The following is a 27,056-nucleotide window of genomic DNA, read 5'->3' as shown; positions in this document are numbered from 1 at the left end:
ACGATAATTATCGAAAACTCGCGGTTTTTAAATAATGCGGTAATATGATATGCCAATTAAATAGATATCATTGCTTTTAGTTGAAATTGATACAAAAAGTCAGTAGATACCATTATTTTTTTATCGATTCTTACGACATCAAAAATGGTAAATCAACTATCAACTGAAAAAAATGATCCCACAAAATCGAAAGCAAGAAGTACCAAAAAATAAATAGTTAAGGAGGAGGAAACTGAATGGAATGAAAATTATTTTGATTAAATTTTTAATACATTTTTATTACTTTAGCAATTCATGTTAATAAAATATGTTTTCCGGTTATGATTATATGAATATATTTACCTTTTTACCGGTGATAAGTTTGAAATAGAATTTTTGTGGGTCTGTCACGTTTGTTTGAAATAGCATTTTCTTTGGTTTGCCACGTTTGTTTGAAATAGCATTTTCGTCGGTCTGTCGCGTTCGTTTGAAGTAGCATTTTATTGATTTGCCACGCTTAAGTCTGAAGTGGAATTTTCGTTGATCTATCACGCTTAAGTTTGAAATAGAATTGTTATCGTTAAAAGCGCAGATTAAATGGATGCATCTTAAAAATGTTGATAGATGTATCTTAATAATTAGCCGTTGTCTTAAGAGTGGATCTGCCGATCTTGTTTTAATTTCGTCAATCTTGGATCAGTAAAAAAAAAATGGTGAATTGTTTCAGTCAACTTTATGTTAAAATAATGGTTTTATTTCCCTTTCTAGTGTGTTCCATCGAATGGTCAGTGTTTGACGACAAACCAATGCTGCGAAATGTCCGAAGTTTGCTCTCTCGATTACAGTCTCTTTGACTTCAAAGGTAAGTTCCATTTTTATTATTTACTCACTATGAGTAGTAACACCGGCCATCACCAAAGATTTCTCTTTGAGAACAACTTGTGTTGTTCCCTGGAGTCTAAATGAAACAAGTCTCCCCAGATTTCCAGTAATCTCCCTTGCAGAAAAATTTGCGTTATCACAACAGTCGCTAATCATTGATTTCTTGTTAGCAGTGTCTTCACTGGAATTTGAATCTCAATAAACCTTCCCAATCTTTTTTTGCTCTCATCCAGCAGAGGTCTGGCTTTCTCGTCTCGATCTTTCCATCCTTTTGAACCCTCACTTATTTGGTGTGGCACCAGGTTTATAGGGGTAGCTTACAGTTCTGCAGCTTCAGTTTTCATGATGCCATGTGGTGTTTCTTTGTATATTATCGCTGTGGAAGTTTCTATATGTCAAGCTAGCGCCTGTGGATCATGCGTCTTAGTCTCCGCATTCAAGGGTTTTCCTTAATATTTCTGCAGTTTTCATTATTGTTATCCGTTGTATCTTCTCAGTCATCCCTCTGACTCCAATTTCTACCCCATCTTTTGTTTTTTTAGTTTTTCGGTACTGTTCCTATTAGTGGTGTTATTTGTTCCTATTAGTGGTGTTATTTTGACTCCCGGATCCCTTTGAGCTCTCTGACCAGTTCCGTGTATTTGCTGTTCTTCTGTGTCTCCTTGATATTAACTATGAGTAGTAACACAAGCCATCACCAAAGATTTCTCTTTGAGAACAACTTGTGGTGTTCCCTGGAGTCTAAGTGACAACAAGTCTCCCCAGATTTCCAGCAATCTGAAAAAGCAAATTCTGCAATCTGGCAGGACTTTTCCTTCTTGTTAACTATTATGACATCTGGTCTTCTTACTTGAATGGATTTATCCTTTTGTATATCCATGTCCCATAGGATTTTGTGACTTTAATTTTCAAGTACTGCTACCGGTTTGTGCTTGTACCGTTCGTCAATGTGTTCAAGATGCAGTTGTCTGCATAATTCTCAGTGTACTGCCTTCTGCATATAATCGTACCTATTTTTATATTCTTTATGTGCTAATTTGCTGCATTTGCTTATTATGTATTGTGTATTGTTTCGTCTCTTTGTCCACAGAGTCCTTATTTGCCATTTTCTTGTGTCTTGTCGATCCTGTTTTGATGTGGTTGATTATAATTGCATTATCTTGTGCAGCTGTTATTAGGGATTCAGTTTCTCTGTTTAGGTTTCCTTTTTGTAGCCATGTCCAAGTGTTTTCGTTAGTCTCATCTTGTAATCCTTGTGAATCTTCCGGGTAGCTGTTTCTCTTCCCATCTTTCTTTTCTCGTCTTATTTCTTGTCTCTTGTTCGTTTTTCCGGTGTCTTTTGCTGCGGTAATTATTCTTTCGGTATTCTGTATTATGTATTTTTCTAATTCTTGTGTGTGTGTGTGTGTGTGTGTGTGTTATTTATCTGCTTTTTTATTTGAATTTAATTTTAATCGACATGTAAATTGTTATGATTTAAAAAAAATCGTCTTTTAAGTAAAAAATTTGTTTTATTTATTTAAAGCAGGTTTTATCGACACCTATTTTTACGGCAATAATAAAGAGAGAATATTTATTGTTTTAAAATATTACGGTGTTTATTCGGATCTGTACTTATAGCGATAAACAAACATGAAGAAAAACAAGGTACCTGCTTGTGAAGGTATGAAAACTATATTTTTCGAAAATCGCAAAAATTGATCAAGTAAATTTTTTTTTTTTTTTTTTTTTTTACGAAAAACAAATTTGCCGTTTTTTTTTTTATCGCTAAGTGACTGCCGAGGACATGTTTTTATAGAGAACATAATAAGAGAAGGTAAGCAGTGATTATTTTGAAAGTTTCACGTGCATTAGGGTTATCTGCCTTTGTCCACCGATTCGTTGGACGCTTTTTTTACCTGCTTCGAAATAGAGTAAGTTTCTTGAATAAAAATAAAAGTACTTGATTAAATTACGTGATTTTTTGAATTTTTCATCTTCGTCCCGACATATTTTCTTTAATTTTAAATTTCGCCGTAAGTGTCAATCTGAGTAAGCACCAATATTTCAATTGTTAATAGTTTCAATAAATAAATGATGAGACATGGCCGTCTTATTTATCTTGCTGTCAGTGACAATTATTTTGAAGGAAGAAGAAAAATACAATTTCTTTTTAGATGACATTAAATCGTACGTGAATTTATCATTTCAACAGATATATTATCATTGACAGCAAATTATAAATTATATAGACGAATAAAGAAAGCAATCGTGAAATTTCTATGGTCCCGATTTTTAGTATAAATTTCGGTAATATGAGAAATTATTTTTTCACCTGTTTTTGTTCCAAGGCAGTGGCAAAAAATAACAAAGCATACCTCTAAAATTCGACACAAATTTTCGTTGCAAACAAGAAAATGCCTAATTTGTCTCTGAATAGAGTTGGTAACACCTCGAAAAGTAATAGTCGTCATCAGAAACTGGAATACAGGTCCAGCACTGTTCGAAGATCGGATTAATAATAATCGTTTGAAGGGGTTGGTATGATGCCTTCTGATGAAAGATTCAATTCTCGACTTGAGTCGACATCACAGAAGTTCATAAAGAAGGCATAAACATATGCCTCGAAGGAGGCAAAGCCTAGGATAATGGAGTTCTGAACAAACATCGAACGTTTCAATGATCCCAACTGGAAGATTAAGATAGCGTGCAGAGCAGCAATGTTTGCTTCTTTTCCAGCGTAGGAAGATGTGAAATAAGGTCAAAGGAGGGGGAGGCAACAATGGTCATGAAGACTCTGCGAAAATAGCCATGAACAGAGCCGTTGGAATTTCCCAGTAGGGGCTCCTCAAACGATTAGTAATAAAACACTAGCAAAGGAATTATACTTGAGAGATAGGGTCGGACCAGTCTGACAAAAGAATGGCCTCCTTTAATATTGGCTTCGCCACTCATCAAGGCAAAGAGCCACTCGAGGAAATGGGTTAATGGTACAGGAATAATTGGCAACTGAAAGATAAGGAACACTATCTGAGTATTAACATTGATTAATGGTATGAATTGCAGTGATTGCTTATGGGGCTGCTTATTGTTCACATTGGATTTGAAGACGACTAAGCAATCAGCAAGGAAGTAATCCTACGGTAATGTGTTCCATAGGCGGAAAGTTATGTTGCCCCTGTGCTATTAGATTGATTGCCGGGGCGAACCTCGATTGTTATGAAATACGTTGTCATGACCAGTTGCTAATAGCAACGCATGTTTTATATGGCATGCGACAATTATGATTACGCGTTAAGTGGAAACAATTTGCATATGTGTTACCAAGCGACCGTTTTAGTAACCCGATCGTCTCCCGTTCCTAAAACTAGCGACCAGTACCCACCCACTCACCCACACAGCTAATTCGTGGCCCTTTCTCCGTGCATGTGATCCTGCTTCTTCTGTGAAACCATAATGTTGAGAAATACTTAGAAAATGGATGAACTAATTAAAACGGCCGCAAAACAAAAAAATCTTACGATGTAAACGACATTTTTATTTACATAATGAAGAATGCCAACAAGAAACATCGAGGAGGGGTGGGGGCAGATAGTCTTATGCAACGCGTCTCAAACTTTTTACTATTAAAATAAATAACATATCTCAGGAAATCCCTATGCAAAAGCAAACAATTATATACCTCATCTTTCTCATGTTATTTTCATCGTAATTTATATTAAAAAAAAATATATCATAGTATACACGGAATATAGAATTTTTTATTTATTTTTCGGTAATTCAAGAACAAGTGATATATATATATATATATATATATATATATATATATATATATATATATATATATATATATATATAATAGACGTCACAATATTGTAGAATTAAATTCACAATATTTTATTCATAACAAGGAATACAAGAAAAAGTGAGAAAAATTCCTTATTTCGTGGAGTTTCAAAGATAGGCTCTTCTCCTCAGAGGAAAAAACGTCAACAAATATATATATACATATATATATATATATATATATATATACATACATATATATACATATATATATACATATATATATACATACATATATATATATGCATATATATACATATATATATACATATATATATGCATATATACACACACACACACACATATATATATATATATACATATATATATATATACATACATATACTATTTTACATTTTATATATACTTTTTTATTCAATTTCGTACACGTAATATGTTCGTAGCGGCAGAGAGGTGACACCACGCATTAACAACCTGGTTGAGCCAAGTTCGAATCCAGTTCGTTCCACGGAAACACTTTCACTTAGAGATGTTGGCACTTTTTACGTGATCCCCCTCGATGGCTTTCTATAAATAATTCTAGCTAGAAAGATATTTCGAAATGAATGCCAACAATTTCAAACGAAACGAATGAATAGTATTTAGCAGCAGCAGTTTTACGTATTGACAATCGAGTTGACATAACCTCCAATCACCAGTTTATTTTAGCCAACTATAAAACTCAGAAATATTCACTCCAGATTGCAACGCCTACTATAAAAGCCCAAACACATGTCTTTCTTTTTTAATTTTTTCTTCCACAGACAACACACGTGTGCACCTCACACCCAGCTTAACTCCTTTGGGACAGAAAGCGCTCGGCACAGCACACACACATGACGAGAGTCATTCACGAACTATTGTACACCCAGAAACATAACGCTCACTGAAAGCACATGTACACAAATTTTTCGACGCATGCGCTCTCTCGTTAACAAAATGGAAGCACGTTAATAGACGCATGAACATGCTTATCTCGTTTACACCTAACTAATATTCTTGGTGAAACAATTGCAAAAGAGATGCAGACAATTGCACTTTAGAGAACAACGAGGATACTAAAAAGAGCTCTCGATTTCAATAAAAAGCAGGGCGATGTTGGCAGCTGGTGTGGCTGCCCCATACCCAGCGCTTCAATCTTCCAAGGAAGAAAATTAAAAAAAACAAAACAAAAAAAAACAGCCGAAATGAACATGCATACTCAATTTCTCCCTGTACATAAAATATCTGTTTTTCACCTAAAACGTTTTGAAGTGGACACGGCATTATAAACATGTCCTTTGTGTTCGCTGCACCATCCGTGGTCGCCTACTTGTTGTACTGGTTCAAAGTTGTTGTCCGATACAGTCAGCCCCTCTCCCCCCCCCCACACACACAAAAAAAAAGACACAAAATATAACAAATAATAATGTTTATATTTTGGATGTTACCGTGGTACTCGCTTTCCCAAGGTTGAATAACAGACTTGCTGATCTGTGCCTGAGCAGACCGAGACACCTAAGTCCTGTTACACACTCCTTTGGCTGAGAGCCCCAAAGAAGCCAACCTGACCAAAGAACTGTCTATCAACTTTCAGGAAAATCAACTACCTCTCTCAAACGTTCCGCTCACTTTTATTCCTCCTTTGGAAGATTGGCTATTACCATCTCCCCCTTCCCATCTCGTGGACTTTTCCTCCCTGGCTGATTTTGGCTTTTTGTTAATGGTCGCTATTCGGCCGCATAAAGGTTGACCACTCGATACATCCACGAAGATAACATCTAGACCTCCTCCATTCATAGAGATTTTACAACGTTACATTCATAGAGGTTTCACAAAGGCCGATCCCAGCGTAACTGAAGTACTTTTCACCCCTTTTTTTTCTCTCTCTGAAAATAAAGAAAATACCTTTTGGGTGGTTGGACTCTGGCCAAGGATATTTTCAGTGCTTTTCCTGAACAAACATTGAATGTTTCTTAGTCAAACATTTATCACTGCAACATCTGCCATTCGTATACACCAGCAAAGCATGCTGCGCATCGCATGTCTGTAACATTACCAAAAGAAAGAATGCGAATGTCTATCCATACAAAATTCATTCATTTTATTCCATTACTTGCTTGTTACGATTAAAATTAAACGTTGGTAAAGATTGTAAATTTCAAAATAAATCGCTGCGTTTCAGGTTGTTTATTTTCAGAATTTATAAAATCTGGCCCCTTTGAATAAAGATAAAATATTCTATATCGGCGTTTCTGAATCTTTCTGGACGTTGCGTAATCTTTCAAATAAATGACAACTTTCAAGAAGCCCTCTCTCCTTGCGAAAGAAACAAAATTATAGACTCTCGTTTAATTTTCATCGTAATAAATACGTAAGTACATCAAGTTGCACATAGGTGAAACGTTGTATGGAAACCAACACGCTGTAGCCTCAGTCGCAAAGGAAACCAAGAATAGAACTTGTTTGTTGTTGTTGTTGTTGTTGCTGCTGTACAACGACATTTATTTCCTCAGGCTCTCATTACCGATTTGACGTTTATCACGTGATCGTATTTTCGAGCGTACTCTCTAACGTCCTCCACATCTCTAACGTGATCGTCCTCTTTAACGTGCTCTTTCTCCTTTTTTATAGTATTTGTCTTTACCTCATTACGTCATTTCGCATGCGTTTGCTTACGCGCGTCCGTGCTCTGTTACATAGAAAGTCAAATTCAAAAGGTTAAGAAACGTCGCTCTACTTGTTTTCTGTTAAAAAAAAAACAGATATTTTAATGAAAGTGCTTGTTTCAAGATTGAAGTCATGCCAATGTTGTCGTGCGTATATCATTTGGTTGTAAATATTTATCGGAAGCTGTTTGTCATCCTACAAAAAACTGATTTTTTTTACTCTTGTAGTGGAAAGAAAAATCGGACTGTGCAAAAGACTTGAGCAGCCAGCAGTTGGATATCCTTTGAAAGACAGAGGTAAGTTTACGTTTCTGGATTTTTTTAGATGAGGATTGATAGTTCATATTATTTGGAATTATTCGGACTACTGTTCTCATCAAGAATGTTATTTACACAACAGTTCGGTTGATGTAACCTACGACCTTCTTCAAGTGTATCTTGTCGAACTCATAAATCTCCGTAGTAGATAAAGTACTTGGAAAATTTAATTATACGTTACATACGCGCGTCCGTGCTCTGTTACAAAGAAAGTCAAATTCAAAAAGTTAAGAAACGCCTTCTTCCGGGGGTTGAAGGTTTAGGGGTGGCACTCAAAATACAATTGCGAATTTCTTACGAATTCTACCCAGTCATGACTGATAGAACGAGGGCATGCTAGCCCATATGGATAAACTAAAGAGTTCCGTTCGAAATTCCGTGCACATTCCCGAGTTCGACAGAAACAATCCTGAGTTCAATAAGATACACTTGAGGCAGCATCGAGCGAAATGTTGTGTGAATAACATTCAAGATGAGAACAGTAGTTCGAGTAATTTAAATAATACAGAGATAAGTTTTTATTCTCCGATTTGATCGTTGTCTTGCTAATTTAACTGCTTATTTCCTGTACGGTGACATCATTCTGACAAAAACGTGCACGTTACCAAATGCAGGAACAATAAAATAATTATTAAATGTACCAAATAATCATTTAAATAAAAACTATGAGCCTGGTGCAGACACCTGCTGTGAAGAAGCAACAAACTTGATCAATTGTCAAAAAAGAAGATAAGTTAAAATTATGATGTTTGAAAGCTCATTTTCGGCAGGTTAATCCAGTGAAACGACAATGGTTGAATATAACCAGGGTGTGGCTACAGTAACAATATCGTCCCAAAGGACAGTTTCATGTGGTCACAAATTGTTATATAACAACAATCGAAAAAGATATCCTGGTTGGTTAACGATTTGAGTACAAGAAAAATAAATTCATCGAAATTCGTACGTGTATCTTCAGCCATCTCTGATCGTCACCAACAACAAATATATTTTGTTATCTCTTCATATTTCAGTGTCTCGTCATTCTTTTAAACGGAACAGAAATAATATTGTTCATTTAGTTGCTTCTTTCATATTAAATGATTGTATTATTATTATTATTATTATTATTATTATTATTATTATTATTATTATTATTATTATTATTATTATTATTCGTAGGTTGCTTGTTTCATTGCTGATTTAATTGCCTGTTGATTGTCCATTGCTTGTCGTATTGAATGAGGGACATATTCCAAACGGGGTAATTTTTCTCCTTGGCGCCAAAATCAACAAAATTTGTACCATTTTAATGGCTTCTTCCCTGTTGACTGCAGTATGTTACTGGTACTGTGCGGTTCTAGGGGGGGTCAACCTTTCCAGGCATTACCTCCTCTCTTTGAGAAAGGGTTTGCTTATAGCTAATCATTAGAGACGCCTCTACTGGGGAATGCTAATTTCCCAGGTATTTTTTCAAGCCAGAATGCTCCTCTTCAAGGTTGCTGGCTCTTCGATCCCACTTTCCGACTCTTGTGTTACATTTTCCTGCCGCGGGAAGGAAATAAATAACTACTCCTAAATATAAATAATTCACATAAAAAATGTGAAATTTCCATTAAAAAAACATTTCTTTTTTTATTCCCAGGTGAACCCTGTTCAGAAAGTTCCGAATGCAACGTCGGTCTTTGTTGCCGGGAAACCTACCGACATCGCATGAGTCCGAGTCTGCGTTGTGGTGAGCCTGAGGGTCCAGTTATGTGCATCGAAAACGCCCGTGTAGAAAACGAAATCTTCAAGAATTAATTTCGTATGAAAATACAACCCGACTGAGATAGCCGTCGAACCGTGGATCTATCGAAACAAGACTGACAAAGATTTATTTGTGTCAAGCGTCTAACGATCATAAGAAACCACCAATCACACTTCCGGTTCGAGGGACATCAATCGTCTATTTCCGTTTCTTATGAATAAAATATCATTGTTATTACTGTACTACTTTTGACTATCACCGTTATTTGTTTGGTAACAAACTAATCTTTACTTAACTACTATTAGTACACCCTCCCTTGTCCGATCCCCAAATCCGGTACGTCTTTAGCCATCTAATGCTTCTTCGTTATTTGAATGATACAAATCTAATTCTGGAATAATTTTCATTAATAATTGCATCGAGTAATCGTAATAGTAATAGACGAAGTGAACCTGTGTACATTGGACGATTTTATCATTTCTCTTCCATCTGTTTGCATCTGTCTGCGTATTTGTTTTAGCCTCTTTTTTTTTTTTTTGCACCGTATATGATACGGGGTAAGATTAAAGGCATTTTAAATCTTAATCTTTATAGTTTTTCGAGTTTTTTAATAAGATATATTTAATATCTTGTAATATTGTGATTATATGAATATCCAATATATATATATATATATATATATATATATATATATATATATATATATATATATATATATATATATTCCAGGTTAAAGGTATTCAAGAAATAAAACTCATGAATTAAAACGAGGTTATTAAGAGTGCTCAGGAAAAAAGAGGCAAATATATTATTTTTTATTTATATAGACAAATATTACATACTCGCTACACTTAACATGCTAATGTTTCCGAGCAATTGGTTTATTAAAAACCAACCGTTCCTCATCAGGCGAGAGAAATAGTTTTTATCTACTATTCAAAGCATCTGGTTCTTAAATGAAAACCGTTTTCATTTTCGTTTTCATTTAAGAACCTGATAAACTATATATATATATATATATATATATATATATTAATCATTTATAAAAATTAATCCTGTTGTGTGTGTGTGTGTGTGTGTGTGTGTGTGTGTGTGTGTGTGTGTGTGTGTGTGTGTGTCAAGTTAGGAGGTAATATGATTTATGGAAAGCTATAAGAGTTCAACATCAACAGCGAATCTGCGTGCGATTGTTTCTGAGACTATAGGAATTTTTATTGAAATAAAGTTTGCTTATCAGCATCAAATAGAAAATGGTCATATAATCAAGTCTAAAGTGAAAATAGCCAACGCTTGTTCAGAAAATCATGAAGTTTATAGACTAAAGAAAGGTAAAAATTTGTATAAAGGCCATGTCGAAGCAAGTATATATTAGATTAACAAAGGACTATAATACGAGAAAATGCATTTATTATCTACTTATGCATGTTTTGTTGAAGAGCAGGGACAATTTATGTTTTTCTCTTGCAATCCGTTTTTTTTTTTTTTCTTTTTGGTGGACTAGTGTTCGAACATTCTGTTCGAATGTAAAAAGAAATTTGCCGTATTCGCGAACGTCTTCGACTTTCATAAGTCGTCCTCAGGCTAGTGATGAAATAAAATTTTAAAAATTGCGTTAGTGAGTTTAATGAAAAGACGATTAAAATCGTGTAATATACTTAAAATACTTAAAAGCACTTAAGCCTGCCTTCTCCTTCGTAATGAGCCTGATTGATAGTTGTTTTCTTTTTACGGATTAGTAGGGCTTCAATAATTGGGAGGCGTAGATTACAGCGTGAAACGGCTAAAATTGCAGTTATTAGCTACTTATATATATATATATATATATATATATATATATATATATATATATATATTGAATCTACTTAAAATAAATCTAATCATGAGTATAATCACCATAACATGATATTCAAGAATAAAATATATCTATTTTGAAAATTTTATACATAAGTTACTTAAATTGTTCTTTAAATGTGTCAATATTTCTTAAGTTATGCATGAAGATATATGGAAACAGACGGAAAAGATTAAATAACGGAACAAATAAACTAAGAAGAATTGACTTCATACAAAAAAAATACCCATAAAATATGCGACTGAATGAAAAATATATATTGCATCAACAGTCTTCAATGTAATTATATAGAAAGAAGAAAGTAAATGAGTTCATAAAACATAAATCAAAAAATTGTCTTCTCTTTACAGAAAAGCATCGAAACTATGTATCTGAATGTAAAAAAGCAATAATAATATTTTGAAAAAGAAATACGGACTAGTTATCGAAATATTTTAGGTTGTTGACTAAACACGAATATTTTATGGATAATTGCTAAATCTCATCAACGATTTAAAAAAAAATGGAAAAAAAAAACAAATGAAATAGCAAATTCCATTAAGAGAATAATTTGTCGTTCCTTTTTATTCAAAGAACTTTATCTAAGTTCTTTGGGTTAAAGGGTCGAAATATTATTAATGAATTTAACAATGTTTTCATTTTTATCTGTCTTCTGTTAGACGATTATTCACTTTCCAATTGACCTTTTCTCAATATTCTTTCGAATTGCACTCGCACGTGGGTCTATGCACACACACACGTATACATACGCGAGAAAGCCTTTTTGTGTATTGAGGGAAATCGTTCTTGGGATCAAACGCTGTCATTTATTTCTCATTTTGTTTGTTTTTCTTTTACTCACAATCTTTTTATTCGTTTGTTAAATTAATTCATTTGTTAAATAATAAATCAAAATTAAATAATATGGAGAATAATATTTTTTTACACAAATTTAACCAACAAGCAATAACTGAATGTAACTGCATCCTAAAGCATGTAATTTATTTTAAATACTCAAGAATACAATTAATTTCTCTGACTTTATAAGTGTCTACACATTTATATTATATATTGTCTATATTATATGTTTATGTATACGTAAACACATTTATATATGTATGTATGTATATAATATTGTTTATATATACAATACTGTTTATATATATGTTTATATACAATATTGTTTATATATATATGTATATATATATATATACAATATTGCTTATATATATACTATTGTTTATATATATAATTTTGAAATCAAAGGTATGTAGTGTTTACCTGATATACGCAATGGCAAATTTCATAATAACAGTATTTATATATAGAAAATTTAATCCCAACCGAATAAAAAATCTCAATATGCAATAGAGATAATATATATATAATATTGCATACATATATATAACATATATAATATTGTATATATATAAATAATATTGTATATATATATATATAAATAATATTGTATATATATATATATAATATTGTATATACATATAATATTGTATATATACATATATATATATAATATTGTATATATACATACATATATATATATAATATTGTATATATACATATATAATATTGTATATATACATATATATATATAATATTGTATATATATATATAATATTGTATATATATATATATAATATTGTATATATATATAATATTTTATATATACATATATATATATATAATATGCACTCGTCTGACAAGACGTTGCAATCATCATCATAATATAATATTGTATATATATATATATATATATATATATATAATATTGTATATATATATATATATATATATATATATATATATATATATATATATATATATAATATTGTATATATATACTTGAGAGAAAGAGTGTACAGAAAATTGAGTGGAATACTATAAGAGTCTAACGTATTTATTCAAACACAGAAGATTCTAGCTGTTTCGCTGTACGTCGAAGAGCTCGAAACGTCGGCACTAATTAAATCTTTTAGCTGCATCTATTTGAATAATAAAGTTGCACTCCTACTTCTGTAATTGAGTATTTTAATCATTTCCCATCCACCTCTCCCAACAAATACTGTACATTCAATCTAAATAAATTATAATATATATATATATATATCTATATATATATATATATATATATATATATATATATATATATATATATATATATATATATATATATAGTGACCAATAGTGAAGGACCGCTTGAAATATAAAATGAAATATTAAATAAAAAAAATAGCATCGTTTTCATGCTTCAAAAAATCCTCATAACTTTGAAATCACTATATATATATATATATATATATATATATATATATATATATATATATATATATATATATATATATATATATAATGATGGTATTGCTGTGGTTTCTTAGATATTTATCAAGTGAAACTGTAATGTTCATAAAATAGTGCTCAATAATAAAAAGAGATATCTTCGTGTATAATTTTCTTTATTTATACAAACATCATTAGCTACATATGTGCATACATGTTTCAGTTGTGATCACTTTCTAAATCCAACATCGTCAGACCAGTAGTCTCAACTGTTTTTAAATGCGAATGTATGAATTACTTTTTCAAGTTCTCCCTTTTTACTCTCTACTTTTCCTCTTCCAAAAAGAAAAGCAAAAGAAAACAGGAAAATTTGGAAAAAAGTAGTCATACGTTCGCATTTGAAAATAGTCTAGAATAGTGTTCAATTTCCACAGAAATCACAGCTGAAACACGTACGCACATATGTAGCCAATAATGTTTGAATAAAGATAGAAAATTATACTACATATTTGATTTATTGTTCCCATTATTCCAAATGCAATATTTAAAGTGGAGAAAATCCAAACCTTGGGATATCCACGCATCTATCATTTGCCAGATATCAAGGGTTTCCGATTAAAGAGGTTGTACTGAATTGTAATTTCAAATATAATCGATCATTGTTTTTATCACACTTTCTTCCATTCTCATATTACAAGTCTTTTTTTCTTCAACTACAATGTTATATATGTGTATATGAAATATAAACTGACGAACAGACCTCTATGGGTCAGGTACATACGTTATATGTTTGCTTCGTTACATGTATATATATATATATATATATATATATATATATATATATATATATATATATATATATATGTTCCTATTTAATTATGTACATTATCAGTATTATGTCTCAATAAAAATGCTGCAATGCAAAAGTGTTTGAATTTTATTTTTACTAATGCCAAGAGTTCTTTTATTTTTACTCTTTTTCACCTCAAACAATTATATTGTCACTGAAACGTAAGGAGTTACTGTAATTTGGTCCAGGTACTCAGATGGACAGTTGGGCAACAAGATTTTTGTTCACATTACATTTAAATTTCTGCATATTGGTACGGTCAGTGAAAGGGGGAATATGAAGGAAATTCTAAGGGCAAACGACAAGCTATTTGAGTAGCAAATCTTCTGATATCAACCTTTACTAGCCAGGTTTCACTTCCAAGCATCATCACACGACATGCACAGGTTTAGTATACTCCTGCCTTCATCAACACTCTGCTGGTTAGTAATAGTAGAAATTTTCTGAACTTCATCCACTCTTAACTCTTGCAATCACACTCGCAACAGTTCTTCTGTGCTCGAATAGTATCAGATTGGTTGGTTGGTTGTTTTACGGCATATCAACCCTTTTCGGGTTATTTAATGCCGAATCCAAAGATTGAAGAAAAAATTTTTTTAATAGAATATATTTGTTGTTTTCAAGTCGGTTTCTATTAAACCCACAGTTGGAACCCTAACAGGTACTACCACTCCGGGTCAGAGTGGACCTGGGAGCAATGGTAATTAAAGGGTGGCTCCACACTCCCCAAAGCCCACAAGCTGGGGCCTCACCACTGGATATAGTTTAAGGTCATATCCAGGACCAATAGTATCAGAAAGGTATTTTCCTGTTAGTTGGTTTTGTTGGAGGTATTTACGTTGAGGGAGGGGGGCACAAGTTCATTAAATTCATCAGTGCACATTCCATGGAAGTGCTTATAAAACAAGCAATATTGCAACGATTCAACAGACAGTGAAAGTCTTATTAGATAAGAAATTCTTTTATGAACTTTGTCCAAAAGAAAGAGATTAATGGTCAGTGAATCGGCATTAATGTGCCAATAACAATACTCCATCATAGGCATGGTTTTGTTGTTGCAATCTCTATCACTGCAGGATGGGGAAGATGAAGATAGAGCAGGTATGGTCGAAGGTTTTCATTATGACTGATCATCTAATGACTGATGAAAAACTTGGGAATCTGGAATCTTGAAGAAATAATGGAAATGATATCCTGCCTGAAACCTGTCAATCCTTAAAATGAATCTTCTTTTGCTAATCTGTATAATAATTAGGGCTGTAACAACAGCATATTCTTCCCATTGTTTCGACTCTCGAGTATATATCTGTTGATGTCTTCTATGTCTTTTATATAGAGTGACGATGTGGTTCTCAGTTGATTGACTGTGCCTAACTATGTCGGGTATATACTCAAGAGTAAAAATGATGAAAAGAATATTGTCGTCATAACCCAAATGATAATACTCGAAAGCACCTTTCACACATCTTAAAAAATGAATTCTTTCAATCAGCAAAGATGCTGATTAGCAACATTAAATTAATCACTAATGTAAAAAAAAATATATATATTAATTTTAAAATTGTTTCGAAATCAAATTATGCCGTCTTATCAACTAAACTTTAAATGAATTTGAAGAAAATCACTCATTTTATTGGTTTGAAAAATATTTAGCTAACCATTATTTTAATGGTAGAAACTGGATTCTGTTGCTACTTTCAACAAAGCATCATTAACCATGATGACGTTTTCTTTTCATCATCATCGTTGTTGTAGGACAGTGGCAAGAAGGAAGAGAGACAACCTCCATTTCTTTAGCATTATTCAGACTACTGTTCTCTCTCGATTGTTATTTTTATGAAATTTCGGCCAGAAAAAGCTCAGGAATGTTATTTCGGTCAATGTGTGATACTATAAAGTGGACCTGAGGTGGACTAAGTGCTGAGAGGAAGGGGGGCAATAGACAAAAAAATAGGAGACAATAGATAGGAAGTAGTAAACAATGAATCTGTAGGTATTTTTAGATCAAGCTTTTTAGAGTTGACAATGACAATAGAAACCTACAGATAAAACAGGGAAGGGCAGCTTCCGGTAGTCTGGGTGGGGGTGACCTTAGATACCAACGTAGAGGAGACAGTTAGTTGACAACTAGATGCCCGTCGCGGCAGATGGGAGTTGGACAGTTTTAGAGTTGACTGTGAAACAGAAATAGAGATGAATGTAACATCGATAGAACGGGGAGAAGACACACACTCACACACACAAGTCCAACAGTCAATTATATGTGAAACATTGACGTTTGTGTGTTTTCCTTTCTTTGTTCCACGATTTATTATATTTCTACTTTTGTGAAACCATGCGTGTTCCCATCGACAGTCGCCAGCGAGAAAATGACGATCCGGCCATAAGAGGAATAGTCGAACGAAAAATCCACGATACACGATATTGGGAATCAGCAATCTGTCGGAAACACACGTCTGGTCACAAAGGCAACCTCCGGACTTTCTTCAGGTGTACCTTGTTAAACTTTTGAATCTTTATGTTGAACTCAGGAATCTGTTCAGAATTTCAAACAGAATCCTTTATTTAATCCACGAGGTAGCATGCTCTCATTTCATCAACAATGATAATATAGAAGTCTTAAGCAATTCACCTGCATTGAAGATTGAACCTACTTCCAGAAGAGTAACTTACAACTGAATTTTACCAAGTATTTTATCCACTATGCCACAGATCCTTGCTGGGAGATTCTCAAGTTCGACCAGATACATCTGAAGAAAGTCCGGTGTTTACATCGACTGAAACTTTAGGCAAATAACACTCATTTTTTTAGGTTCTTGCAGACTCCATTTTTTTGTAACAAATTTTGTATGAACTGCTTCAGTTTTCCTTACAAAAAATCTTTTCTAACTTTTTCAATGACATCACATTTTTCTCACTTCCATTCCCCACACTCATCAAACCTAACCTTCTGACTTCGACAGACAACACTTGTTGTAAAGAATATTTAATATATTACAACATGAAAAACAATTCTTCCAAACAAGTATTCATTCAGCGTACAACAATATTTTCAGATGAGGATTAGTAATTTGTTATCATTTGGACTACTATTCTCATATTGATTATGTTCACAAGAACATCTTTTTGAACTTTGACAAAGGTTTCTGAATTCAAAAGGACGCACCTGAAAAAGCCTGAAGGTTAGAATTGGCCAAAACGTAAAAATAAGAAAATATGAAGAATCCAAATAATAATTTTCTTGTTTTACAACATCCTTTTTTTTTTTATTTTTTAGTTTGCAAATAAAACAAACATAACAATGTCTAGTAATTGTCTGTATTTTTTAGATGAGGTGTTTTCATTGATTGAGATTGTCGGACTGACTTCCTCATCTTGGTTGTTATTGTCACAATGTTTCGGCCGTTTTGCCCTCCGGCCTTCGTCAGGTGTTTTGTATCGAACTGGGGAACCGTTTGTTAGGAGTCTCGAACCCAACCCTTTATTATTATTACGGGGGCAGTGAAAAAGTAACATTAAAAACAGAGAATCAGCCACTATGTCCCAAAGCCTAGCTGGAGTCCGAACACGGTACCCCCGTAATAATAATAAAGGGTTGGGTTCGAGACTCCTAACAGTTCGATACAAAACACCTGACGAAGGCCAGAGGGCAAAACGGCCGAAACGTTGTGACAATAACAACCAAGATGAGGAAGTCAGTCTGACAATCTCAATTAATAACAATGTCTAATAACTCAAAATAAATTGTTAAAGTAAAGTCCATTTCTTTTTATATTTTTGATGGCAGTGACGATTCTATACATCACCAGATTGAAGTCTGTCACATTGCACGTCCGTTGTATCATTATCATATCATTTCTCTCCATGCAACACATGTCCTCAACTTTCACTAGGAAGATTTCACTTCAATACATCATCACACTGCATACACATATGCTTGATATACTCTTCCTTTGATCAACAGTGGTCACACTCTGCTGGTTAGTAATGGTAAAAGTACCCTAACTTCAATTTTTTTTTTTTTTTTTTATTTTTTTTTTTTACCACCACTTACCAAAGCCCAGAGGCCACTCGAGGATAAGTTAAAGAGTGTATAGTACTCAATGGGAAAAGTAGTGTAAAATTACTCAATCACATTAGCATCAGATTTTCTCTGTGCTTTAATGATATCAGAAAATTTACAAAACTTTGGAATCAGTAAAAAGTTGATACGATATTGTAAGTTTTGAAAAGTTGAACTACCTGGAGCAAGTTCAAACATGAGTTAATACGTGATTAGTCAACCATTATGTTTTGATTGATGCGTGTATAAATCCTTATGCAGAATTTCAGGAATTTCTACCTCAAAGAGAAGCATTAACAATTCATCAAATATGATAATTGACAATTAAAAGTTGTAATACTATCACAATGTGCATGTAAGTTTAAAAAAAAAAAAAAAAAAGTGCATCAATATGCATGCAGCTGGAACATGCATCTTGATGCATCTAAACTCATCGTCAGATACATTTCTAGAATCATTAGGTGCTTTGGGTCTTATCAACGTCATACACTTTACTCCAGATAATCCAGCCGAAGTTCATTTGACCCCCAACATGTCTACAGATGGTGAGCTACCATGATCTCATAATTCTCTTTAGAGTTTTTCTGCCGTTTTGGTTGTGCTGCAAGTGGTTTTCTTCTTTCTCCATCTTTTGATACATAAATAATTAAAGGAATGAGCTGCAAATCACCTGCATCTCATTATTTCGATGAAAGACATGCAAATGTCTATCTCACCTGATGATCAGCTCTGTGTTAAAACTTTTTCCAAACAATATTCTCATAAGGTTCTTCAAGATCTACGGACATTATATATATATATATATATATATATATATATATATATATACACACACACAGAGTTGCCAAGAAGTCATTAAGGGATCACTAAGGTAGTTTTAACTTGAATAGATTCTATATTTTTTTACTATCTTAATGGAATTTGGATATATGACGCAGACATAAGCAATCTGTTTGGAAAAAAAAAATGAATTTATTAATGAAAAATAACAATGCCTCAGTATCGGACAAAGATTGTAACTGGGGCTGACATGACTGGATGGCGATCAACAGTCGTCTGTCAGCAACTTTTCCATCTCAAATAAAAGTTTACATCAACCTTATGTAAACCTGAAATTCAACAAGAATTGAACACTGAAAATGAAGTCAGGGAATAAAACTGTGTCCATCGCTTTATTGCAGATTACAAAATAATCAATATTTCAGTAAATATAAGTTATAAAAAGTTGAAAATTACACCCTCCAAGGACTGTATTAAGGTGAGATAAATCCTAAAATTTCATCAAAATTCATGTTATATTTAAAAAGTTATGTTATTTTTTTAATATTCAAGGAATTTTCACCGTCCATTGCTTTATTGCAAGTCTTCTAAGATAATGTTTTAGCTCAATAAAACAATACCAAAGCATCATAAATTTATATTGAACACATTTTCTGGGGAAAATTAACAAAAACAAAGGCACATCCCAAGGGCTAAGTGTCAAACAAACGAATTATTTGTCCACATATCCCCCATGTTTTGAAATTACATTAAACAATTGTTTGATCTGAGATGGAGTAATGGTTCTGGCAACGTCGACTATTTTGTTCCAAAGGACATCCTTCTAAGAAAACTGCTCTCCTCCCTCATAAACTCCTCGTTTCAATATTGACCATAGGTGTTCGATGGGGTTAAGGTCCGGAGAACACGGTGGCCAGGACATGAGGGTTTCTCCAACAAAGCCCTGAGATCCAAGGAAGGATGTAGTTGCCCTAGCAGCATGAGATGGGGCATTGTCATGCATAAAAATAATCTTAAAACGACGTGACAAGGGAAGATCATCTAGCCATGGTAACAAATTCTCATTTAGAAAGGCAGTGTAGGCATTGCTGGTGAGCTTGACACCTTCTGGCACTCGGAATGGTCCACATAGCTTATCCCCAATAATTCCCACCCAAAACATTATGCCTCCACCTCCCTGTTGGCTACGAAATCTATAAGGCGTTGGAGTTCCATTTGGATTCCAAACTTTGGCCCATCCGTCCGGTCCATCAAGGGTAGCACGAGCCTCATCTGTAAATAGAACATTTTGGCAATGAATTTTCATATATTTTTGTGCCCAAGCCAATCGTTTTTCTTTGTGGGTTTGGCTCAATGGAGGCCTTGGAATAGGATTGATGTTCCTTGCCATTTCATTCAGTACATTGCATCGGGCTTGTCTGGACCTTGGTATGACTCCAGCCCTCGCAAAAATTGTTGCACTGGTGCTGTTTGGGTTGCGCACAATCTCTCTATGAATTTTTCAAAGATCCCGATCAGAAAGGTTCCTCCTTGTGCCCTTATCTTTCCTGGACTTGATGTTGGGGTTCTTGACGAATGTAGCTAAAGTTCGGGGATCCCTTTTTAGTTCTGTGGCTAAATTTATGATCGAGAGTCCTTCTGCTAGTCCTGCAATAATCCTCTGCTTCTCGGTAGCTGTTAAACGTCCTTTTTTTGGCATTTTATGAGACCTGCAATAAAGCGATGGACGGTGAAAATTCCTTGAATATTAAAAAAATAACATAACTTTTTAAATATAACATGAATTTTGATGAAATTTTAGGATTTATCTCACCTTAATACAGTCCTTGGATGGTGTAATTTTCAGCTTTTTATTGCTTATATTTACTGAAATATTGATTATTTTGTAATCTGCAATAAAGCGATGGACACAGTTTAGATTATAATGGAGTGATCCTGAAATCAGTCATGGTTAATGGATGATGTTTTGGAAATGGTATGAATTTGTGAAGCTGAAAATGAAAACTATTTATATTTTATCCATCCAATTGTTTTTGTGCTTCAGTGAGTGTATGTATGTGTATGATACTATTATTCTGGCTAAGGACCACAAACACTGGCTGTTGATCACCATCTGGTCATGTAAGCCCCAGTGACAATCTTTGTCTAATGTAGAGTCATTGACCTCAGTGATTTCCTTCAATCAAACTGACTCCATCTCCTCAATATATGTTCTTTTGACTGAAAATCTTAGATGTCCTGTCCTGTCTTTCAGCTGGTCATCAAAACTGGTTACAACTTTTCTTAGCTTATCACTAACCAACCACTCATAAACTAACAACCAACTGTCAGAGCGCCATCCTGTCTGGGAAGTTCAATAGATTCGACAACATCCTTATTGTCATTTGCTTATCTTGCTTCCTAATTTCTCGGTAGTCCTGACTATGTTGGGGAAGTCCATATTATCACACGTACATATACTAAAAAAAAAAAAAAAAAAAAAAAAAACTCTATGAACAAAGGGAGAAGAAAAAGCTGTTTTCTAGGTTGGCAGTATTTTTGCGAACAGTTGGCTGAGATGGCGGAAATTTTCTGTTTCTATGTCTATCCTTGTAGCCATGTCACTAGTAAGGGTGCTGGAGGTAAACGTTTTGTCTGGGCTGACGTTATCCGCCTGATAGTCAGGGACCCGAACCTTGGATTAACCACTAAGGAGGCTGTCCTATCATTAGGTGCAAAGTACTGGGGCTGCTGTATTGCCATTTGGTGAATGGATTCTGGACCATGCAGTAGCTTCTGGTGGGGCCTCTCGATGCCATACTAGTGGGTAATTGTTACGGCTTTACCTTATCATTAGCTACAAATAAAAAAAATAATAAAATTCTTCGTTTCTTTTTCTCTCTTAATTTCCCCTCTCTGCCCTGCTCTTAGTAAATCTGTCGACCTAGTCCACAAATTCCAAAATTTCATCATGACAAGTTTCAAGAAAAAATACACGATTAAACCCGGTTCTCCAACTTCCAACGTAGACCCCTACTACCATGTCTCCTTCTCCAACATCAGGGGTCTTCGTTCTAACCTTCCAGAGGTTGAAACCCAATTACAGGAGACTAAACCAGACCTTTTATTTTTAAGTGAAACTGGCATTGGACAGGCTATTTCCCTAGATGAGTTTGCAATTTCAGGATACTCTAACTTAACTTCTAAATCTGACCCCCAAGATCGCCATGGGCATGGAATATGTGCCTATATTAAAGATAGCTTTCCATGTGGGAGGGACATCTCCAGGGAAGATCCCAACTTACCCTATATGTGCTTCCGGGTTGCTTTAGCTCACACTACTGCATTTATATTTACTCTCTATCGCCCCCACAACAGCGAAGTTACTATCTTTCAAAGCATATCTGAGAAAATTGACCAAGTCCTTTCTACTTATCCTTCAGCTAACATTCACGTATGTGGAGACTTCAATGTTCACAACGTCGAATGGTTGACCCACTCAAACAAGACCGATGATGAGGGGAGGTTCTGTCATGATTTCTCCATTGCCTATGACCTCACTCAGATTGTTCAGGAACCTACCCGTGTGCCTGATAATGACGGCCAGTATGCGAGCCTACTAGACCTTTTTCTCACAACTTGCCCTGAACTATGTTCAGTTTCTGTTCTGTCGCCTCTTGGATCTTCCGACCACTCTGTTGTATCAATTAAGATAAAAATGAAATGTAATAAGTCCCCAGACGTACCTCTTCATCGTACAGTATATCGTTACACTAAGGCTGACTGGGATAGCTTCCGTACATTTATATCTGATCTACCTCTGCATTCCATATTTAAAAAGGATGTGTCCTCTATAGTATTAGACCTAACTGAATGGTTAATTGTAGGTATTGACCATTTCATACCCTCTAAAAAGTTTCAGCAAAAACCTAACAGCCAGCCATGGTTCTCTCCAGAATGTGCTGCTGCCATTGCGCACAGAAATCACTTCTTCCACTGCTTCAAACGTAATAGATGTATGGAAACTAAAGCCGTTTTCAGGACTGCCAGCAACCATTGTAAGAAAGTAATAAGGAACGCAAGAGTGTTGTATGCTCAATCTGTTAAGTCCAAAGTAGCTGAGCAGCGGCTTGGTTCCCACCAGTTTTGGCAAATAGCAAACAGAATCCTGAACAGAAGCGTGTGCTCCATCCCAACTATTATCAATGGACCTGAGGTAATCTCGTCAGCATCAGACAAAGCCAAACTCTTTGTCAAGAACTTTGCAGCTAATTCTACCCTTTGCGACCAAGACCGCCAACCCCCAATATTTCCTCCTGTATCAGAAAACACGCTATGTGATATACGTATATCTGTACGTGATGTTGCGAAGCTAATCAAAAACCTTGATTCGAGTAAAGCAACTGGCCCTGATGGTATTCCAATTATAGTACTCAAAAAACTTCAACCTGAATTAGCGCCCATACTTACAAAACTGTTTAAACGTTGTCTTAAGGAGAATAGTTTCCCATCTCCCTGGAAAATCTCATCAGTATGCCCTGTATTTAAGAATTCAGGTGATCGCTCATCCCCCTCTCAGTACAGGCCAATAAGTCTCCTGTGCGTCATGAGTAAGTTGCTAGAATCTGTGTTAAATACAGAAGTAATCAAACATCTCAACAAAAATAACCTTCTTAGTGACACTCAATATGGTTTCCGTTCTGCTAGATCTACAGCAGATGTCCTTACAGTTATATCGCATAGGATTAGCAAATCTCTCGACGGTGGCAATCTTTCTAGGGCAATTGCTCTTGACATATCTAAAGCCTTTGATAAGGTATGGCATAAAGGTTTACTTCATAAGATCGCTAGCTATGGTATAGCTGGAAAAGTCTTCTCAATTATTAAATCATTTCTTTCTGATAGGTTCATAAGAGTAGTAGTTGAGGGGCAAAAATCAGAAGCTCACAGTATTAATGCCGGTGTCCCTCAGGGATCCATCCTGGGCCCAACTCTTTTCCTGATCTACATTAATGATCTTCCAAATCATATCCTTACATCATTTGTAGACATTTATGCTGACGACACTACCATTTATGGTACCACATCTAAGACAGTAAACGACCAAGTTCTCTCCAATTCTCTCTCCTCTGATCTTGAGCACGTAGTACAATGGGGAAAGGAGTGGCTGGTTACTTTTAATGCATCTAAAACCAAGCTTCTCTCTTTACATCATCAACATTCTAATCCACATTTGTCATCAATTGAAATGAATGGCTCTCGTCTTCAGGAGGCCTCAAGTTTTGACAAGCTTCTGGGCTTGACCATTACTCCTGATCTTAAATGGAACACGTATATCAAATCTGTTGCCAAGGCCGCTGGAAAAATGGTGGGATCTTTCTATCGATCCAGTAGATATCTCACTGCTGATGCTATTCTCTACCTATATAAGAGCCAGGTACGTCCAAGGATGGAATACTGTTGCCACATCTGAGCAGGAGCTGCTAGAAAGGACTTGTCCTGCCTTGATAGAGTTCAAAATAGACTTCGTAGCCTCGTAGGAGATGTCCTTTTCTCATCCTTGCAACCTCTATCTCACAGAAGAGATGTTGCGAGTTTGTCTCTGATGTATCGTTATTTTCATGGAAAGTGTTCAACTGAGCTTCAATCTATGGTCCCCCCTCGCCAAACTTTCACAAGAAACACTCGTCTAGCTGTAAACACTATCAATAATTTCCCCCACTCTTTATCTGTGCCTAAATCTAAACGTAGATTCCATGAACAAAGCTTCTTTCTTAGAACTGCACGCCTGTGGAATTGTCTTCCGTTTTCCTGCTTTCCGGCTGACTACAATATGGTTGTGTTCAAGTCTAAAGTAAATAAGTTCTTGATGAGCCGTTCCATATAAGTTATTAAATTTACCAAATTTTCATTACTAATGATTACTATATTGACCAATTTCTACTGTACACTCTTTAACCCTTATCCTTGAATGGCCTCTGGGCCTTGATAATGTGGTGATGCCTTTGTAAAAAAAAAAAAAAAAAAAAAAAAAAAAAAAAAAAAAAAAGAACAGCAATCTAAACAGCAGTTGGCTCCAAAGTCAAATGCCGAATTATGTTTATATCGAACGCAAATATTTACATTGAATGCTGTTTGGTATTTTCACTGATTATTATTTGCATAATTTAACGCATCTCATAATCTCAGATATTTGGGATAGCCAGCATCCCTCTTTTTCTCAGAGACAGCACACAAACAATCTGCATTAGTATTCATTATCATTGAACTAGTGTTCAAATCATCTCGAATGGGGGCTCCCAACAAAATATTTGGCCCCCGCCATCCATGACAAATAGTGCAAAACACAGATTCATGATAACTTAAAATGAAACATTTAGAAAAAAAAAAATGTTTTTATTTTATTGTAATGACAAAATTAAAAAGAAAAATCTTTCAATCATGTTTGCTGTAACATGGTCACAGGAGCGGAGCCCCAATGTCTCACCAGTGTAGCTAGTCGCTGGAGATTCAGCCCTAGGCCAAGCTAATCATCATAATAACTATGAGCCCTGATTACATGAGCAATATGTCAACTAGTAAATATCAAGACTGGTATATGTGTGTTTGGCTGGATAATTAAGATGCAAAAATGACAAATAATTGTTTGCTTAAAGATATTTCTCGGCAAGAAAGGAAGTGTTTATTCACTTTGGGATTTCAATTTCAATGTATGTTTGGAGGTTAAATAATAGAACTGACCTGCAAGAATGACAAATAATGGTTGCTTATGTTAAAGATTTCATTCTATGCAAAACTTAAAAGCCAGTTCGCTTATGATTTTGATCTGCTGAGTAACGAAATTGAACCCACCAACAGGGGCAAGTGGACTAATTGATTATTTTGGTTGAATATCTATTTTGAATTGTTGTTAAAGATGCAAAAACGGAAAAGCCGGTTTACTTTGAGATTTCAATTGAAAGAATTATTTTTAAATTATTATTGATTGTCTCTACGCAAAAGAAGAAATGTCATTTCAATTGATGTCAAAACTAGAGAACGTGTTGACCTCGGCTAAACCCCAGGACATGCTGTCATTACGTGTCATCAGAAAAAACCTGAATTGCGTCAATCAGTCTGGCATGTTCGATTGACCAATTCACTTCTGCATGAGTCGATGTGGCACTCACTGGTTGGTCAATTGAGGGGGCGAGGGGAGGGGGGGTTGTGCCTCTACCTGACCACTTTCTCAGGATAAATAGTAGTGCAAAGCTGCTTTTTGGCAGTTTCTCAGAGAGAGAGAGAGAGAGAGAAAGTTAGCAACATCAAGTTTCATGTAGTCAGTTCCGTCAGAATCCCATCAGAGAATATCCGCCAAGTTCTGTCAGCTGAAATAAGTTATGAAGCTTGGACAGCAAAATAGCTCAGTTTCATAGGAGTTATGAGAGAATCTCCAAGAAATAAAAAGATCCGTAAAACCTTTTGAAATAAAAGATAAAAATGGATGAAGGAATGGTATAGCAACTTGAAACAGCAAGATATTCCTCTCCTCTCAACATTGAAAAAAAAGTGAAAGGGAAGGAAATATAGTTAGAAAACCATTTTTTTAACGATGTAAACCTGCGATGGGAAAGAAGCAATGTAAAAAAAAAAAAATGGCACTTGTTACTGAAGTTTGTTGATAAGAACATTGGGATACACATTTTTGTTTGTTTTTTGTTAACTTTTTTTTACTCTTTCTTTCTTCTTCACTCTTTGAATTATACTTTGACCTGAATTATTAACTGAAATTGTTTGGAAATATATACATGGAACTGTTAACATGGCGGTGTGTCATTTTTTTGTCTTCACCACGATAACGAGCGAGGCTTCTGTCTGCTTAGTTTTCTTCCTCTTGC

At 34.6% G+C, this 27,056-nt stretch overlaps 1 protein-coding gene across 1 annotated transcript in view; it reads left to right on the top strand.

Moving 5' to 3' along the window:
- LOC145259908 (uncharacterized) overlaps window positions 1-9,623 on the top strand; it is a 34,522-nt gene extending 24,899 nt beyond the window's left edge. Inside the window, exons 2-4 of the mRNA XM_080117838.1 lie at window positions 748-841; window positions 7,563-7,631; window positions 9,277-9,623. Of these exons, the coding sequence (XP_079973964.1) occupies window positions 748-841; window positions 7,563-7,631; window positions 9,277-9,434 (321 nt within the window). The 3' untranslated portion in view covers window positions 9,435-9,623. The remainder of the gene's footprint in view (window positions 1-747; window positions 842-7,562; window positions 7,632-9,276) is intronic.
- Window positions 9,624-27,056: the final 17,433 nt, after the last annotated feature.

Source organism: Euprymna scolopes, chromosome 35, assembly GCF_053919585.1.
Source record: "Euprymna scolopes isolate OS-2025 chromosome 35, ASM5391958v1, whole genome shotgun sequence".
Lineage (NCBI taxonomy): Eukaryota > Metazoa > Mollusca > Cephalopoda > Sepiida > Sepiolidae > Euprymna > Euprymna scolopes.
The sequence above is the reverse complement of the archived record's forward strand: the minus strand, read 5'-3'. Positions and strand labels throughout refer to the sequence as shown.